General features: G+C 34.1%; 1 protein-coding gene and 1 long non-coding RNA gene across 3 annotated transcripts in view; one reads left to right on the top strand and one right to left on the bottom strand.

Moving 5' to 3' along the window:
• The window catches only part of LOC117928931 (protein SEMI-ROLLED LEAF 2), a 28,066-nt gene extending 19,089 nt beyond the window's left edge, over positions 1 to 8,977 (bottom strand). Inside the window, exons 1-3 of the mRNA XM_034849069.1 lie at positions 8,584 to 8,977; positions 7,675 to 7,749; positions 6,105 to 6,220 (exon numbers count right to left, since the gene is read on the bottom strand). Coding sequence (XP_034704960.1) covers positions 6,105 to 6,220; positions 7,675 to 7,749; positions 8,584 to 8,718 — 326 coding nt within the window. The 5' untranslated portion in view covers positions 8,719 to 8,977. The remainder of the gene's footprint in view (positions 1 to 6,104; positions 6,221 to 7,674; positions 7,750 to 8,583) is intronic.
• A 1,997-nt stretch (positions 8,978 to 10,974) lies between these two features.
• Positions 10,975 to 16,349, top strand: LOC117928938. 2 transcript variants are annotated; one of them, XR_004653678.1, is made up of 5 exons: positions 10,975 to 11,120; positions 13,088 to 13,127; positions 13,336 to 13,462; positions 13,578 to 14,027; positions 14,422 to 16,349. It is a non-coding gene; the product is annotated as an uncharacterized LOC117928938 (long non-coding RNA). The 2 variants fall into 2 exon arrangements; XR_004653679.1 differs by having other exon boundaries at positions 13,328 to 13,462.
• The last annotated feature ends 566 nt before the right edge of the window (positions 16,350 to 16,915 follow it).

The following is a 16,915-nucleotide window of genomic DNA, read 5'->3' as shown; positions in this document are numbered from 1 at the left end:
CTATATGGGATGCTGAGAATTCCATGGTGATGACATGGCTTGTGAATTCTATGGAAGAAGACATTAGCTCTAATTACATGTGCTATCCAACAACACTAGAGCTTTGGGAGAATGTAAATCAAATGTATTCTGATTTAGGGAAACAATCACAGATCTTTGAATTAACCCTCAAACTCGGTGAGATACAACAAGGAGAGGACAACGTCACAAAGTACTTCAACTCCTTGAAGCGGATCTGGCAAGACCTTGACCTATTCAACACCTATGAGTGGAAATCTGCCGAGGATGGACGTCATCATAAGAAGACCATGGAAGACAATCGGATCTTCAAGTTCTTGGCTGGCCTTAACGTCAAGTTTGATGAGATAAGGGGGAGAATCATTGGAAGACAACTCTTGCCTTCAATTGGTGAAGTTTTTTCAGAAATTAGAAGAGAAGAGAGTTGGAGGAATGTGATGTTGGGCAAGAAAGGACCTGGAGTTGCTATTGAAGGTTCAGCCTTGGTTACCACGGGTGGAAGCTGTAATAAAGCTGCTGCGTTTCAGGGCAAATCAGATGAAAGACCACGGGTTTGGTGTGATTTTTGCAACAAACCTCGCCATACCCGTGAGAACTATTGGAAAATCCATGGGAAACCTGCAAATTGGAAAGGAAAAACAGGTGACAAACCAGGCCGAGCCATTATTCCTACTGCTAATGAGGCTGAGACCAGCCCCTTCACCACTGAGCAAATGGAGCATCTTCTCGCACTGCTGAAATCCAACTCGACATATGGTACTTCTAGTGTTTCTGTGGCACACACAGGTAATGAATTATATGCTCTATCTTGTCGTTTTAAATCATCTCCATGTATAATCGATTCTGAAGCATCCGACCACATGACTAATTCCTCAAACATGTTTGAATCCTATTCACCGTGTCCTGGAAATATTGTTTGGATAGCTGATGGTAATTTCTCACCTATTGCAAGAAAAGGTCTAATAAAAATCTCTGAGGGAATAGATCTTAAATCTGTTCTCCATGTTCCTAAACTTATTTGTAATCTCTTGTCTGTTAGCAAATTATCTAGAGATTCTAATTGTTGAGTTATCTTCTATGAATTCCATTGTATTTTTCAGGACCGGAGCTCAGGGAAGACGATTGGCAGTGCTAGGATGATCAATGGTCTCTATTATTTCGAGGATAATTTACCTAGAAATAAAATTGCTCAAGGACTAAGTAGTATTAGTTCTCTTTATGTTCGTGATCAAATAATGGTTTGCATTGCAGATTAGGCCATCCTAGTTTCTCTTATTTAAAACATTTATTTTTAGTGTTATTTCAAAAGGTTGATCCTTTATCATTTCAATGTGAAAGTTGTTTATTGGCAAAGAGCCAACGTAAAACTTACATTCCAAAACCCTACTATGCATCAAAACCATTTTATCTTTTTCACAGTGATGTTTGGGGACCTTCAAAAGTAACCACAATTTCAGGAAAAAAAATGGTTTGTGACCTTTATAGACGACCATACACGTCTTTGTTGGGTATATTTAATGAGGGAAAAATCTGAAGTCGAAAGAATTTTTAAAGAATTTTACAGAATAATTGAAAACCAATTTCAAACAAAAATCAGTATTTTGAGATCTGATAATGGGACTAAGTACTTTAATAAAGTTTTGGAAACTTTTTCAAACGAGAAAGGAATTTTACATCAATCCTCGTGTTCTGATACCCCTGAACATAATGGAATAACTGAACGTAAAAATAAACACTTGTTAGAAGTAGCACGGGCTATGATGTTTTACATGAATATTCCAAAATACTTATGGGGGGATGCCATACTAACTGCTTCATATCTAATCAACAGGATGCCTACAAAAATTTTGCAGTATACCACTCCTTTGGAGTGCTTGAAAAAGGTATTTCCAGAATCTCGAATTAATTCTGAATTACCTTTGAAAATATTTGGTTGCATTGCATATGTACACATTCCAAAAAGGTCAAGATCTAAGTTAGGTCCAAGAGCAGAAAAATGTGTTTTTGTAGGATATACTCCTAATAAAAAGGGTTACAAATGTTTTAAGCCCCTTACAAAACGTTTTTACACAACTAGAGATGTTTCTTTTATGGAAAATGTCTCATATTTTACCAAAAATTTACTTCAGGGGGATAAATTAGTATAACCAAATTTTTGGGAAATTGTTGAACCTTTGCCTAGAGTAATTCTTGATATCTCTCTTGAAAAAGAAAATAAGGAAACTAAGTCTATTGAATCCGAATCTGAAATTGGTCTGTCAAAAGAAGAAATACTACGAATGAAAAAAAATAGAAACAATCTTGAGCCTGTGGTTTATTCAAGGAAAAAAGTCCCTGGAAGAAGTAAAGACCAGCCAATCATCCTAGCACATGGTCAACGAAAAGCCCTAGGCAATGGCTCTCTAAATGCCTCAGGTAACCCTCTTTCTATTCCTACTCCTATACATGTTTCTTCTTCTTCTGTTACTGATCTAAGCTTACCATCACACTTTGATCCAAGTCCAGAAATATCTGCACCCAAAGCTGGTTTAGGATTAGCCCCAGTAGTTCCTGCACAGGACCTTGATCTCCCTATTGCTCTTAGAAAGGGAACCTGAGCCTGCACTAAACATCCCATTGCCAAATATATCTCCTACAGTAACCTTTCTAACAACTATAGAGCATTCACTACAAATATTTCAAAACTTGTGGTACCTAGAAATATTCAGGAACCACTAAATGAACCGAGTTGGAAATTGGCAGTGTTTGAGGAAATGAATGCCTTAAAAAAAAATAGCACTTGGGAGGTTGTAGATTTACCAAGGGAAAAAGTTATAGGGTGCAAATGGGTGTTTACAATAAATAGTAAAGCAGATGGAAATGTTGAGAGATACGAAGCCAAACTTGCGGCAAATGGTTTTACTCAAACCTATGGGATAGACTACCAAGAGACTTTCGCCCTTGTAGCTAAAATAAACTCGATTAGAGTTTTGTTGTCCCTTGCAGTAAATTCCAATTGGCCCTTACACCAATTGGATGTTAAAAATGTCTTTCTTAATGGAGACCTAGAGGAAGAAGTGTTCATGAGTCCTCCACCGGGTTTTGAAGAAAGTTTTAGAGTTGGGAAAGTGTGCAAATTGAAGAAGTCCTTATACGGACTTAAGCAGTCGCCTAGAGCTTGGTTTGAGCGCTTTGGCAAAGTAATAAAGCATTATGGATATACTCAAAGTCAAGTTGATCACAAGATGTTCTACAAACATTCAAATGAAGGTAAAATAGTCATCTTAATTGTGTATGTTGACGATATTGTGTTAATTGGGGATGATTGCAATGAACTAGAGAAGCTAAAGGGAAACTTGCTGAGGAATTTGAGATTAAGGACCTGGGGGCATTAAAATACTTTCTTGGGATGAAGTTTGCTAGGTCCAAAGAAGGTATCTTTGTAAATCAGCGGAAGTATGTTCTTGATCTTCTTGATGAGACAGGTATGTTAGGATCTAAGCCTACTGAAACACTTATAGAGCCGAATGTAAAACTGCAGCCTACAAAAACCAAGAATGTGAAGGACCGGGATCGTTATCAGAGACTTGTTGGGAGATTGATTTACCTATCCCATACACGTCCTGACATAGCGTTCTCAGTGAGTACGGTTAGTCAGTTTATGCATGCGCCTGGACCAGAGCATTTTGAAGCTGTTTACAAGATTCCAAGGTATCTAAAGGGGACACCAGGTAGAGGTCTTCTGTTTAAGTCACGAGGACACCTACAAATTGAAACCTACACCGATGCAGACTAGGTTGGAAGCATAGTGGATCGAAGGTCCACCTCTGGGTACTATTCATTTGTAGATGGCAACTTGGTTACGTGGCGAAGTAAAAAACAGAACGTGGTTGCTAGAAGCAATGCTAAGGCTGAGTTTAGAGCTGTAGCTCATGGTATTTGTGAGATTATGTGGATAAGAAGATTACTAGAAAAGTTAAAGATGACAGGTTCATCTCCTATGAAATTGTATTGTGACAACAAGGCAGCAATTTCAATAGCTCACAATCCGGTTCTCCATGACCTCACCAAACATGTGGAAGTGGACAAACATTTCATTAAAGAGAAGATAGACAACGGATTGGTTTGTATGATCTATATCCCTACTGAGGAACAAGTGGCTGATGTCTTCACCGAAAGACTACACAAGAGGCAATTTGATTTTCTAGTTGGCAAGCTGGCTATGGAAGATATCTTTAAGCCAGCTTGAGGGGGAGTGTTGGAAAACCTAAACTAATATGGAAAGAAATAACTTTGTAAAACTGTAAATTAGCTATTAGTTGTCAATCTTTGTATTTTTAGGAAAGTAATTGTTAGGAGTAATTCTTTCCCTTTAATCAGTTATTTAGTTTCCAATTTGTATATGCTGTAAACTTTATAAAAGAATAATCTCAATGAAAGAATATTATTCCCGTGAAACCCTATTCTTTAAGTTGAACATCATCTACAGTATAAGTATGTGTTGCTATCATCTCAAGTTGAATTTCCATTCGAAGGCCAACTTTATAGTAGGCAACAAATTGGGACTCACTTTCCCACACTTAATTCCAAATGCTCAACTTATGGAATTTTTCTATATATTCTTCAGCTGACTTAGTACATGAGTCAGTTGGGAGAAAGTGTTCCTTCATCTTCAACTCCATCTTATCTCATGTGTCTATAGGTTGTTGTCCAGTTCTATAAAGTCGATTCTCAATATTATGTTACCATATACGTGTTGCTCTTTTTAACTTTGCCTTCATAAAATGAACTTTTCTATTTTTGGGCATAGCATACCAATCAAAGTAATCTTCTATCGATATAATCCAATCAACAAAATTTGTTGTATTTAATTTTCCATAAAATTTAGCAACTTTAAGGCGTACCTTTTATCTTACATCATCATCTAGCTCAAACATTTTGATTCTTCTTTGACTTCCTATAATAAAATTGTCTTGTTCTTCACATAGTCTATGAGGCAATTGTCCAAATTGATTGCTTGCAATCTCATCTTTAGCCAATCGTTTTTCTTGACTCTTTTCTAATAACTTTATGATCTTATCAAGTTTGCTATTTAGTTGTATTATAGCATCTTGATGGGATTATTGTGTGGTAAAAATTTCCTCTAAGCGTATTGCAGTGGCATCTTGATTGTTAGAAGTATTTTTTTGAACCCATTCTTACATAATTTGCTTCTCTCTTCAATTGCATACGCCCTCAAAACAAGAACTTTTATCTTTTATATCAAAACTAATGTAGGACAACCCTAGGATGGTTGCCTACAATAAAAAAGGTGCGTTAGGGTTTTTATTTTTTAGGGTTTTAGGAGAAGAATAAGGAATAAAGTTTATAGCAACGAAATAAAATAAAATAAAAATATAGAGAAAAAATATAAGCAGAAGAAGGGATAAAAACATTAGAGTCACACTAGGGCCTTCTAAAAATCTCACATAGAAGAAAATTAATGGAGTCTTACCATTAAAAATATCAAAATATGCAAGAAAACATAATACTATTAATTATCAATCAATTAATACTTTGATTTATATCAATTAGCCTTATTTATAAGCTTCTCTAAGAAATCCAAATTCTACTAGGATTCTAATAACCTATTATGATTCTAGTTATAATTCTCCTATAACCTATTTAGCTACTCCTAATTTTACTCCAATAAATATTAATCCTAATTTAATTCCAGCTAATACTAATGCCCATCCTCGTCAACATGTTTTCTTATTTGTGAAGCGCTACTAAACTAAAAATTGGTGCTGGAACCAATCATAATATGGATAGAAACCAAAAAAATTCTACTTAGTTCCAAGAGATAAAAGCCCGAGTACAATAAATCATCATAGGATTTTTCCTTTGGGAGTTTTAGGAAAGAGTTCTTGTCATTTTTATCCCTAAAATTTAATTTTAGAATATCACACAAAGACAAAAAAGAAAAAGATAAGGACACAAATGTCCTTGAAACAACATCCCATTTTCTTTTCTTTCTTGCATATATTTCAGGAAATCAGAAAAATAAAACACCCTAAATAATGGCATTAACGTGAAGTCAAATTCAATAAATAGAAAAAAGAACTCACATTTGCTCCTTACAAGAAATCAATAACTTCCTGTAGATACACATGACAACTTTTACATGATGAAAGCGTTCAGTTCTCAATTCCTTGTAACATCTTTGCTCAAGATAAGTTGTGATCTGATAACAAGATATGTACCTTCCATTAATAAATCAGCAGCAAAGCAGAGAGATAAACTTTAAAAATAAAATATAGTTTCAGAAAAAAAAAAAAAAAAAAAAAAAAGGAAATGATGTAGTTTGTTTACTATGAAACAGCAATGATGATTTATAAGAATGAAACTAGGTAATTGGCCATCAGCAAAAGACTGATATTGAACAAATCTAAAACATTATCAGTTTCCTACACAATGTCTTTCAAATCTTCCCTCTTTTAGGCACCATCCACTCCATACAAAGAATTTGCATAGATATCTGATAGCCCACAGCAATATTTTTCTTTCTTTTTTTTTTCTTTTTTTTCTTTTTTTGAAGTTTTTAGTTCCAAAAAAATGTAGTTTGCATCCTATCTTCAACTGCCACTGGGGCGTGCAGATAAAAAGCAACAGGAATGAAATGGATCATGGATTTATAATTTCAAAACAAAACTAATTGGCAAAAGAAATATCAGGATGACAAACTAATTCTTGAAAATAATTCTTAAGCATGATCAAGAAAATCCATCTCAAATATCAAATGTCTTAAGTTAAATTTGAATATGAATAATTTTTATTCTAATTTTGCCTCATGGATGTTTTCGAGGGGGTTCATAACTTTCTAGATTTTCAAAGGCAGACAGACTCCTCAGGATGACAAACTAATTCTTGAAAATAATTCTTAAGCATGATCAAGAAAATCCATCTCAAATATCAAATGTCTTAAGTTAAATTTGAATATGAATAATTTTTATTCTAATTTTGCCTCATGGATGTTTTCGAGGGGGTTCATAACTTTCTAGATTTTCAAAGGCAGACAGACTCCTCCACATCAATCAATGTGTATTTGGCACATTGGTATAGATGTTGGTCAAAGAAAGAAAGACATAGATGGTGGTGTTTCAACCAATGTGTACTTCGCACTATGCATCTATTAACACAGGAGGAGCTCCAGAATTCATTTTTATTCCTAGTCGAATCATTTCACATTGGTGATCATGTAAAGATGATCACTAGCCCAAATAAGGATTTAAAGAATTCATACACGTTAACATGCATGCCAATGTTAGAAGGAACTAAAATGTGTCATTAAAGAACATAAAGAGGTAGTCAAGTTATTTAAGATAAAATCAATGCATCTCCCTCAACTTTTGAAGTTTATTAATTAGAATGGGAAGTTGAAAAATATTAACTTTCTGATTTTGGAAGTATCAGGAGCAATAATTGTCATGCAACAATTTTAACCAAGTGCTAACTAGCAAGAAGGTATATCTACAGAAACCAAATAAATTGTACTGGTTACTTATACAAACAAATGCATAAACAAGAATGAGCCATAAATATAAGACCACATATAAAGATTAATCACTGGAATGCCAGCAAAATAAAATGGAGACCTTGTTTTGAAGCTTCAGACACAGAAATGATTGATTAAAGTACCTTTGGGATACGGAGAGGATTTCTCGAAGCATATTCACAGAGTTTACCTATTTTTCTATCGTTTGGCTCTTCTTCCTGCCAAAATAGAAAAAAGTGTCAGGAATAAAACAACTAAATATGTTATATAAAAAATTAACTTTCATTCCATAGAACAAAAGACAAAAATAGCATTTTTGGAATCTCTTAGAAAACTGAAATTGAATCTTGATTTCAATTAGCTAAAAGCCGAGCTTCTGGGCAAGGATGACAAAAATCTATTTCCAAGGAGCAAAGATAGAACAAAATTATCGGAAAGTAAAATGAGAAGTTTGATCATCATTCTCTTGTTAATTTAAGAACCCATTTTTCTTATTACTGTAGACACACACCAAAATTTGATAAAAACAAATAATGCCCCATTCCAAATTATGCCAAGCCTTCAATTCTAAATCAAACCAAAGAAACAAACATTTTTAATCAGCTTTAAACAACAAAAAAATATATTCAAATTCCAACAAACAGTAACGACAAAGCACTTTTTCCCTTTCAATTACAGCCAAAAATCATCATTACCCTTCAAATTCAAACAAACCCAAAGAAACAACCATTTCAATTAGTTTTAAAAATCAAATTATCCCTTCAAAATCCGTTTCATCTAACTAATATGCCAAGACATTTTCATCATCATTCTCTTGTTAATTACAACAAACCATCATTCTACCACTCTACATTTACTCCAAATTCAACAAAACATGTATTCCAATTTGAAACGACCATTAAATCCCCAATTTCAAATCAAACCAAAGAAGCAAACATTTTCAATTAGCTCCAACGACCATCATTGACGCATTAATTTCAATATAAGGATTCGTAAAATCTAATTAACCGAAATTAAACCAAATAAACAAACAAATGATGGATAAAACAAACTCGAGATCGAGGAAAAATCTCGGCCAGCAACTTCTTGTAGCGCTTGACGGGCTGCCTCGACCTTGACCTCATGGAAGGGCAAAAGAAACAGAGGCTGCCGCACACCGGCATCACTTTCCGAGAAATTATGCCCATTTTTTAGATCCCAAAATTCACAAATCAACTCCTCCACGCGATACAAAAGGTTGAAAAAAAAAAAATTAACTACAATTTTATTTGTGAAAATTCAGACAATGCGGGTGATTCTTGAAGAAATTGTGATCGGTGGGGGCGTGATCGGAGGGTGGAGATCGGTTGAGGAGGTGAGCAGCGAGATCACCGGATCTCCGACGACCTCCACCGGAAAGGAGGAAGATGAAGAAGAATAAAATGTGAAATGGTTATTTTTTTTTCTTTTTTTTTTTCTTTTTCCTTTTTTTATTCTTCTTCTCTCCTGCCCTTTTATAACAAATTTTGAGATTATTGGTGGGCGATTTTTTGTAATTTCAAACGGCTATATTTGGCTTTGTGGGGCCATGATGAAATTACCTTTTCACCCTTTTCATAATTTTGATTCTTTGAATGTATATATATACTTTTAGGAAATATATGATTCATCATTTATCATAAGATTATGTCATTAAACTTCCAACTCGACCATTTCCTTTTTTGGAAAATATTATTAATTATAAAATTTTGCAAAATTAAAATTATTTGTATATTTTATGGGCGTGAGAAAAAAATAAATGTATATGGACAAGAAAATAAAATTACAAATGTACATTAAAAAATTTGATCCACTAAATTTGATTTTTCTTTTAAATATTAAAAATTAGTATATTCTCAATATTGAAAAAAAAAACGATTTTTTTCAATTCATTTCCTTAAAAATTATGGGTATTACCAAATCAATCTTATTAAAAGTTAATTTAATAATTACATAATTACTATTAAATATGTCCAAGAAGTAATACAACAAATCAATTCCATGGCCATATTAGTACTCATAATAAATGATATTTATGTCATTCAAAAAATTGTTGTGTGAAAGTTGAAAAAAAAAAAAAAGTGGTGTTAGAGGCATTGGCCATTAATTGTATTCACAAATTAAGAGATCGTTTGACAATAATTTTAGAAAGCTTTTTTAATATTTTTAATATTTGAAAATTTTTATCATTCAAGAATTAGAAATATTATAAATGCCTTATAACATCATCCACAAACGTACTCTAATGGTGGGGTGATACGTGACTTCCATATTGTAAATTTGTTTGATAAAATTTTTGTAAATATTAAGAGGTGTATGATAAAATTTAATACTTATTATTTAATGATTTAAGTTAATTTTAAATTAAATTCTACTTAAATTATAAACTTAAAACTTATTACTTAATTCTTACTTTAAGTATTTAAATTGTTTAATAAAATTAACTTAAAACTTATTTTAAATTATTAAAATAATATATTTATCTTTGTAAATTATAATTAAAACAAATGAGATCAAATAACAAAAGTCATAAAGTAGTACAAGATATTATAGAGATAATGAAGACAAATAGGGATAAAAAAGTAAAATAAGGATATGGATTTAAAAACAAGTTAATTATTTGTACTTATTATTTACCTTTGTTTTTTACTTTTAATTATATTATTAAATTATTTTATCGAATATATTTAATTAATTTAATGACTTAAATTAAGTTATTAAATCACTTTAAATTATTAAATTGGTTTATCAAACAATTCCAAAAGTGTACAAAGATTTTAGGAGGAAAAAAATGGTGGGGTTATGGTTTAATAATTTTAAGTAATTGTAGTATAAAGTTAAAAGAAAAGATAAAAATAAAAGTTGTCTTGTTATATTTTTTTAATGAATATTTTATTTTCAACCTATATTTATTCCTTGAAAAAATTAAAGGAAAATTTGAAGCAAAGAAAATAAGAAGGAAAAATGAAAGAAAAAAATGGAATAAAAAAATAGATTTAAAATTAATATGAATAAATTTCTATGATAAACCAAACACAAGAAAATCATTCTTCTTTTTTTTTTTTCCAAGAACCTTATATAGTGTATATTATGATATTTAATGTGACAATATTTCAATCCATAATAGGGTTGATACAATATCAAAATAAATTAAAATGATAGAAAAATAGGTGACAATTTAACATTTTCCACACAAACTTCTACATGGCTGATCCACCAGCATTCAGTCCTTCACCTTCTCCTTCAAACAAGGGACCAATTGCAACCACTTGTTCAACCCTGGCCAAAAAAAAAAAAATATCAAAACAAAACAACCCAAAATTAATGAATTTTCAAAGAAGAACAAAAATGGAGATGTCCATGATCACCAAAAATTTCATCTTGGGCTGAGAAAGAGAAAGAAAAGGAGAGAAAAAGAGAGAAAATGAAGAAGAAGAAGAAGAATGGACAATGCAAATGTTGGTCTCAAAGACTTGATTACCCACAAAGCTAGAGCCATGTAGGCATTTAGTGATGGGCTCATGCCCTTCTAAGGGCTTTTCAACAGCCAAGGATTGTTGCAGAAACCCTTGTAAGTTACTCTGTTTCCCAACAAGAAAATTTTCCCATTTTCCATACCAGAATAGGACAATGTATCTCTCAATGTATCCCATTTTCAATCAATGTAGACCCATGTTCTTAAACATTTTGGTCTCTACTAATGATATCTTAGAAATTCAATTTCTAGTTGTGGGTATGCATAAGAACTTCATCAATCAATCTAAGGGCAACTCCCTTTCTGCAATTGTTGAGACCCTTTGAAGTAGTTGCAAACTTTTGCAATTGTATACTCCAAAAACTGCATTATGTAGGTCCATTATGGCTCTGCAGAGCTGATGCATTTGAAGCATGCCAGTCAGGAGACAACAAGCAACCATATAACAGAATTTAGCGGTATTGCACTTTGTCACTTCATCATGACTATAATAGAGCATGATATACATCACAGGTCCAGATTCTAGCTACTTAAACTTTTATGCTATGTTTGGTCTTTTACAATAATAGAACGCTTCAACGTAATTCTAATAGAGCATGATATAGATCGTGGGTTAAAATTTTAGTAACTTAAACTTTTACACTATGTTAGGTTTCGGGAAAGTACTAAAGAAAGAAAAAAATATCAAGGAAGATTATTTTCTTATATTTGGCATTTATATGTAAAACATGAAAGAAAATAAAATATAAGCAAAATGAATTAGAAACTTATATATTTTCAAATTATTTAATCTTTATATAGAAGAAGTAAAATAAGTGAAATGAATTTGAAGTAGCATATAAAAATAATTTATTAGCTTTAAATCTATTTTTTATTTTCCTTTACTTTTCCTCTCTATTTTATTTTCTTCACATTTTCCCTCAAATTTTCTAAAACCAAATGTAGCCTTAACTTAGAACCCGTTTGGTAGTGATTTTAGAAAGCGCTTTTAATATTTATAATACTTGAAAAATTTTATCATTCAAGTATTAAAAATATTAGAAACGCTTTCTAAAATCACTCCCAAACGCACTCTTAATATGGTAGCAGAGTTTTGATTATCCATATGGAGCCGTACAAGAGGGGATTGATATACTTCAAGGTAGGTGTCATATCAAGATGTGTTGGAGCATAATATATATTATGGACTCAAATCCTAACTCAAACTCTAGGAGAAGTTTTTACTCAACAAACTCCATAACAAAGAAGATCACACTTCATATTCAACAATATAACACTTCAAAAAAGTGCTATAGCGTCTTGATTGACATAACACTTGGGGTACCCCCTGGCTCTTTGATTGACATCTTTTATATATTCTTGTTTGCCTATCGAAAAAAGTATAACACTTCATTGTAACTCCAAAACAAAGAAGCATATTTCATGACAATCCCTGGGTAAACAATATTACGGTAATGGAATTAATTTAGCATTAGGGACCCCAGAAGAGGAAGGCCATCACTATTGCCCGATTATCCCCCATACTTCATCCCACTCCCCCAAACTTATTGCCTCTACAGGTACTAGTATGTGAAGAGCTTCAAGAAAAGACTCATGGATATTGTCGTTTGTGATTTGTTTTGTGGGAGTTGTTTCATGATCCACAGTTTCTTAAGCATCTATATGAAGCAGCTGCTTTCATCCTCTTTTCTTAACTACAGTTTCTTGACTTACCAGTTCTCTTCCTCTGTTATGTGTTTGAGCTCTATGGTGAAGATACACAGGTCTAAAGGTGGACAATAGGCTTATTAGTTATTCCAAGTAACACATGGATATTCTATTGCACTGGCATTATCTGTAGATATGCAAAACTACCTGTATTTCGATACTTAATCCTCTTTCCCAACTGCATTAACAATTGACTAGCAAACAACACCATTGATACATCTCCTCCATGCATTCTATATACTGTTCTGCTGGCCTCTTCACATAAAACTCCATTAAAGAGTTCTTCTATATGAACGCATTGCACACACTGTTATCCTATTGTGGGAAAGTTCTCATTGTGATCCAGTTTTTTGCAGGTAGGGATAATTACTGGCAACATAATGTTTCCCCATACAGGTACCCATGCCAACATACTTGAAAGATTGGATTATATCATTGAATTCAGTATGATTTGCCATATGTTTGCATTAGATCTAGAAACAGATACCTGTGTGCTATTCCAGTGGCCAACTAGGGAAGCTATAGTTACCTAATCTGGGATGCTCTCAACGTTCTTGCTAGCTTGTCTTCTGACTCCATTTTTCCATTACTTGGAGGTTTGCAGCCATGGATTCACCTTCTCCCTCACAGGCACTGCCTCTCCTCTGCTAGTGCACCAAATCACTGACCTCAAGATAAGCAAATCACACATTGGATGACTAGTAGTTGCAGCTAGAATACACTTTGATTTGGTATCGTCTCTTCTCATCTCCATTGGTTTTGTTATATTTTAGCCTAACTAAAATCTCAGCATCCAGGATTCTAAGGGAATCTAACTCTTGACTGCTTCCTTGATAATGCAAACAGTGTTCACCGCCAAGAGCTGGGTCAACCATGAAAACCCAGAAGGAAAACCTATGAAAGGCTCCCACATGGTGGTCTTGGTTGCTTTTTTGGTCATAAGCTGCAGCTGCTAGCCTATTGCAGGGAACAGCCCCATGATGAGTGCGTTCATGGCAGGAATTGCCTTGCCTAGAGAGGGCAAGCTGTCAAAGATGATGATCAGAAAGGTTAACTACTTCTTCAACAGCATCTTTTATCCATTTTTTTCCTATTTGGGTGGGCTTGGGGTCAATTTTTAGAAGTTCCATCCTGGCAGCCATGGGACATGAGCAAGATTGTTCTTCATTTTTGAGATTGCAACATTGGGAAAAGACATTGGAACCCATCAGGCTCATGCGAAGATTCAATCACCCAGATTAGTTGCTCTCGGTTTACTTCTCACTGTCAAGCGTCTTGGCACTTTCTGCCCTGGAGGTCAGCCTATCTATTCCCTTCCCTCAACTATAATGGCAAATACTCCTACCAAATCATGAAACTTCAAGGCAACTAGACTGGCTTTTACTAAGAACTTTCATAACAGGATTGATAGTTGTCCTAAAATTTTCTACCATGAATTTGAAGGCTCAATGCTTTTGAACTTGCAATGCATTCTAATTTTCCAGAAACTAAAACCCACAAACATGACTAGTAAGCACATGTATTGAGCATGTATATATAAATATATATATATAAGGATAGGAGAGGAGCAAGACCTGACATTTGTAGAGCTTGTACTTTTAATCTTTGAGCAGCACCGGCAAGCATAAAACCCATTTCACCATTCAAACCACTATAATCTTACCGCATTGTGTTCTTAAACCAAATGCAGAATGAAATCACATTGACTTCAACCAGTACTAGATTGACAATCTTCTTCACTGTGGTCTACACCCCATCAGTAATAGGGTACATCATTGGAAGTGCAAGGAAACACTCACCAAATCAACAGATGACACTGCAATGGCTTAAGCCTGCAAATGAGCCTTGAATGTTGCCAAGTGTTCAAGGCCCTCAACACCTGCCTTCAATCATTAACTTCATTGTGATATCCCAGGGGAGACATGATCCTGCAATCATAGTTTATGTGACTGACATGATCAAGCTCACAGAAAAAATAGAGTCCACCCTGATACACAATGAAGGAGGGATATGGTGATTGTGACCAACAAGGCAGTGGTAGAGATGGGAGATCAAATCATTACAGCAATCAAAACTTATGAAAAGGAGAACAGTAGAAGTTGTACTACCATTCAGTGAATGCTTGCACTCTCAGCATTCAGTCCTATGCACCAGGATATTTGCAGGTTTGCAGAGACTTGCTTGTTTCCCTTGTTGTACTGCCATTCCATTAGTACCAGGTTGCAGATGGAAAATGATTGAAGCCCAGTCCATAATCTGATATGTGAACAGAAAGGTATGTACACACATGTATTATCACAGAAGTCTGGGAAAGACTCCAAAATTCTACTCAATGCTTCCACTGAGGCACTGTCTGATACATCCAAAGCAGTATTGAATTCCTAGTTTGCCATGATGATCATTTTGTCTTCTAAAAGGTGCTTTAGTGTGCCCCATGCTTCATTAGGATACTGGTTGATTGGGGTCTTGGATTGACCACCAAAATAGTGAGATCATCCATATTCTAAATGTGGCAGTTATTTTTCATCAGTGGCAAAGATGATAGGGAAGCACTAGCCTATGCCAGCCACGTGGCCCAACATCCTGGAGTGAAACTCGCAGTTATTAGATTCCTATAGGATACTAATGCCAAAACCAAATTGACAAGACTTGGCACCAGTACCGGTAAGGTTAGCCTGCCTGAGCAAGAAGAGATGAAGCTTGATGATGAGTTCTTTGCAAGTTCTATGAGAGACTAGTAGGAGGACACATAGCTCATATGGAAGAGTATCTTGCAAATTCAGCTGAGACCATGTCAGCTCTGAAGTCATTAAAAGAACAATATAGACTCATCGTTGTTGATCAAGGGGTGAGTGTGAATTCCATATTGACAGCTGGGATGAATGTTTGGATGCGGTGTCCAGAACTAGGTCCCATTGGTGACTTTCTATTGGGATCTGATTCAGTAGTTTCAGCCTCCATTATGATCACCCAACAACACAGTCCTAAAGGAGAATTGGCTGATCTCACTGATGACTTTTCAGTCATGTAAATGTAAATTCCTGTTAGTAAGGTAGCTAAAAACTTCAGGATCCAATTATAGCAAGGTAATTTGGAAATTGCCAAAACAATAGCTGTAGAATGGGAAAACACACAAGAAACTAGTGAACATTGATAAAAGAAAATTATTGAAAATGAGTGAAAAGCAATTTATAATATATTGTTATATGCATTTCCCATAATCATTCTGCCTTCGCTTTCCCCCTAGTTGCAGAAATATTTAGTTTATTGTTTTCCACTCATTTACAGATCTAGCTACTAGTTGTCAACTTGTTTCTCAAACATCTTCAGCATATCTGCTAGGTGGCTTGCAAGGAACATGAGATTTGTGTTCTTTCCATGTTAATGTGAAAACAATCATTGGCAATGTAAGGTTCAGTTTCACTTGGTATCTTACTGAGATGTGGGACTAACTAGTTTAGTTTGTCATCTTGATATACATATATTTTGCCAATTAGTTTTATTTTGAAGTTACATATCCATAATCCCTTTCATTCCTGTTGTTTTTTTTAACACACTGCAGTGGTAGTTGAGGGTGGGACAGAAACTGTAGTTTTTAACTAACTACTAAGAACTTCATAAAAGGAAAAAGATATTTGTTATGGGCTCTCAGATATCTTGTCAAATTCTTTATATCAGTTTCATGCAGATGGTCAATTACCTATATTTCATTAATATTTATCTCTCTGCTCTGCTGCTGATATATTAATGGAAGCTACATATCTTATCATCACATCACAACTTATCTTGAGCAAAGGTGTTGTAAGGAATTGAACACTGAATGCTCTCACCATGTAAAAGTCATCATGTGTATCTACAGGAAGTTGCTGAGTTATATTAAAGAGCCGATGCAAGTTCTTTTTTCCCATATCAAATTTGACTTCACATTAATGCCATTATTTAGGATGTTCCCTTTTTCTGATTTCCTGAAAGATATGTAACAGACAAAAGAAAATGGGGTGTTGAGTTTTAAGGGCATCCTCTGTTACCTTGTCTTGTTTTGTATTAGAATGATATTCTAAAATCAAATTTTAGGAGATGATTAGATCCAAAGAACAATATTCATTGACGTCCTAGGGGATTCATGACTATCTAGGTTTTGAAAGGCAGACAAAGGTGAAGTCAGAGAGAGAGAGAAATGGTGT

This window comes from Vitis riparia, chromosome 13, assembly GCF_004353265.1.
Source record: "Vitis riparia cultivar Riparia Gloire de Montpellier isolate 1030 chromosome 13, EGFV_Vit.rip_1.0, whole genome shotgun sequence".
NCBI classification, from domain to species: domain Eukaryota; kingdom Viridiplantae; phylum Streptophyta; class Magnoliopsida; order Vitales; family Vitaceae; genus Vitis; species Vitis riparia.
This window is presented reverse-complemented; position numbering and strand designations above follow the sequence as displayed.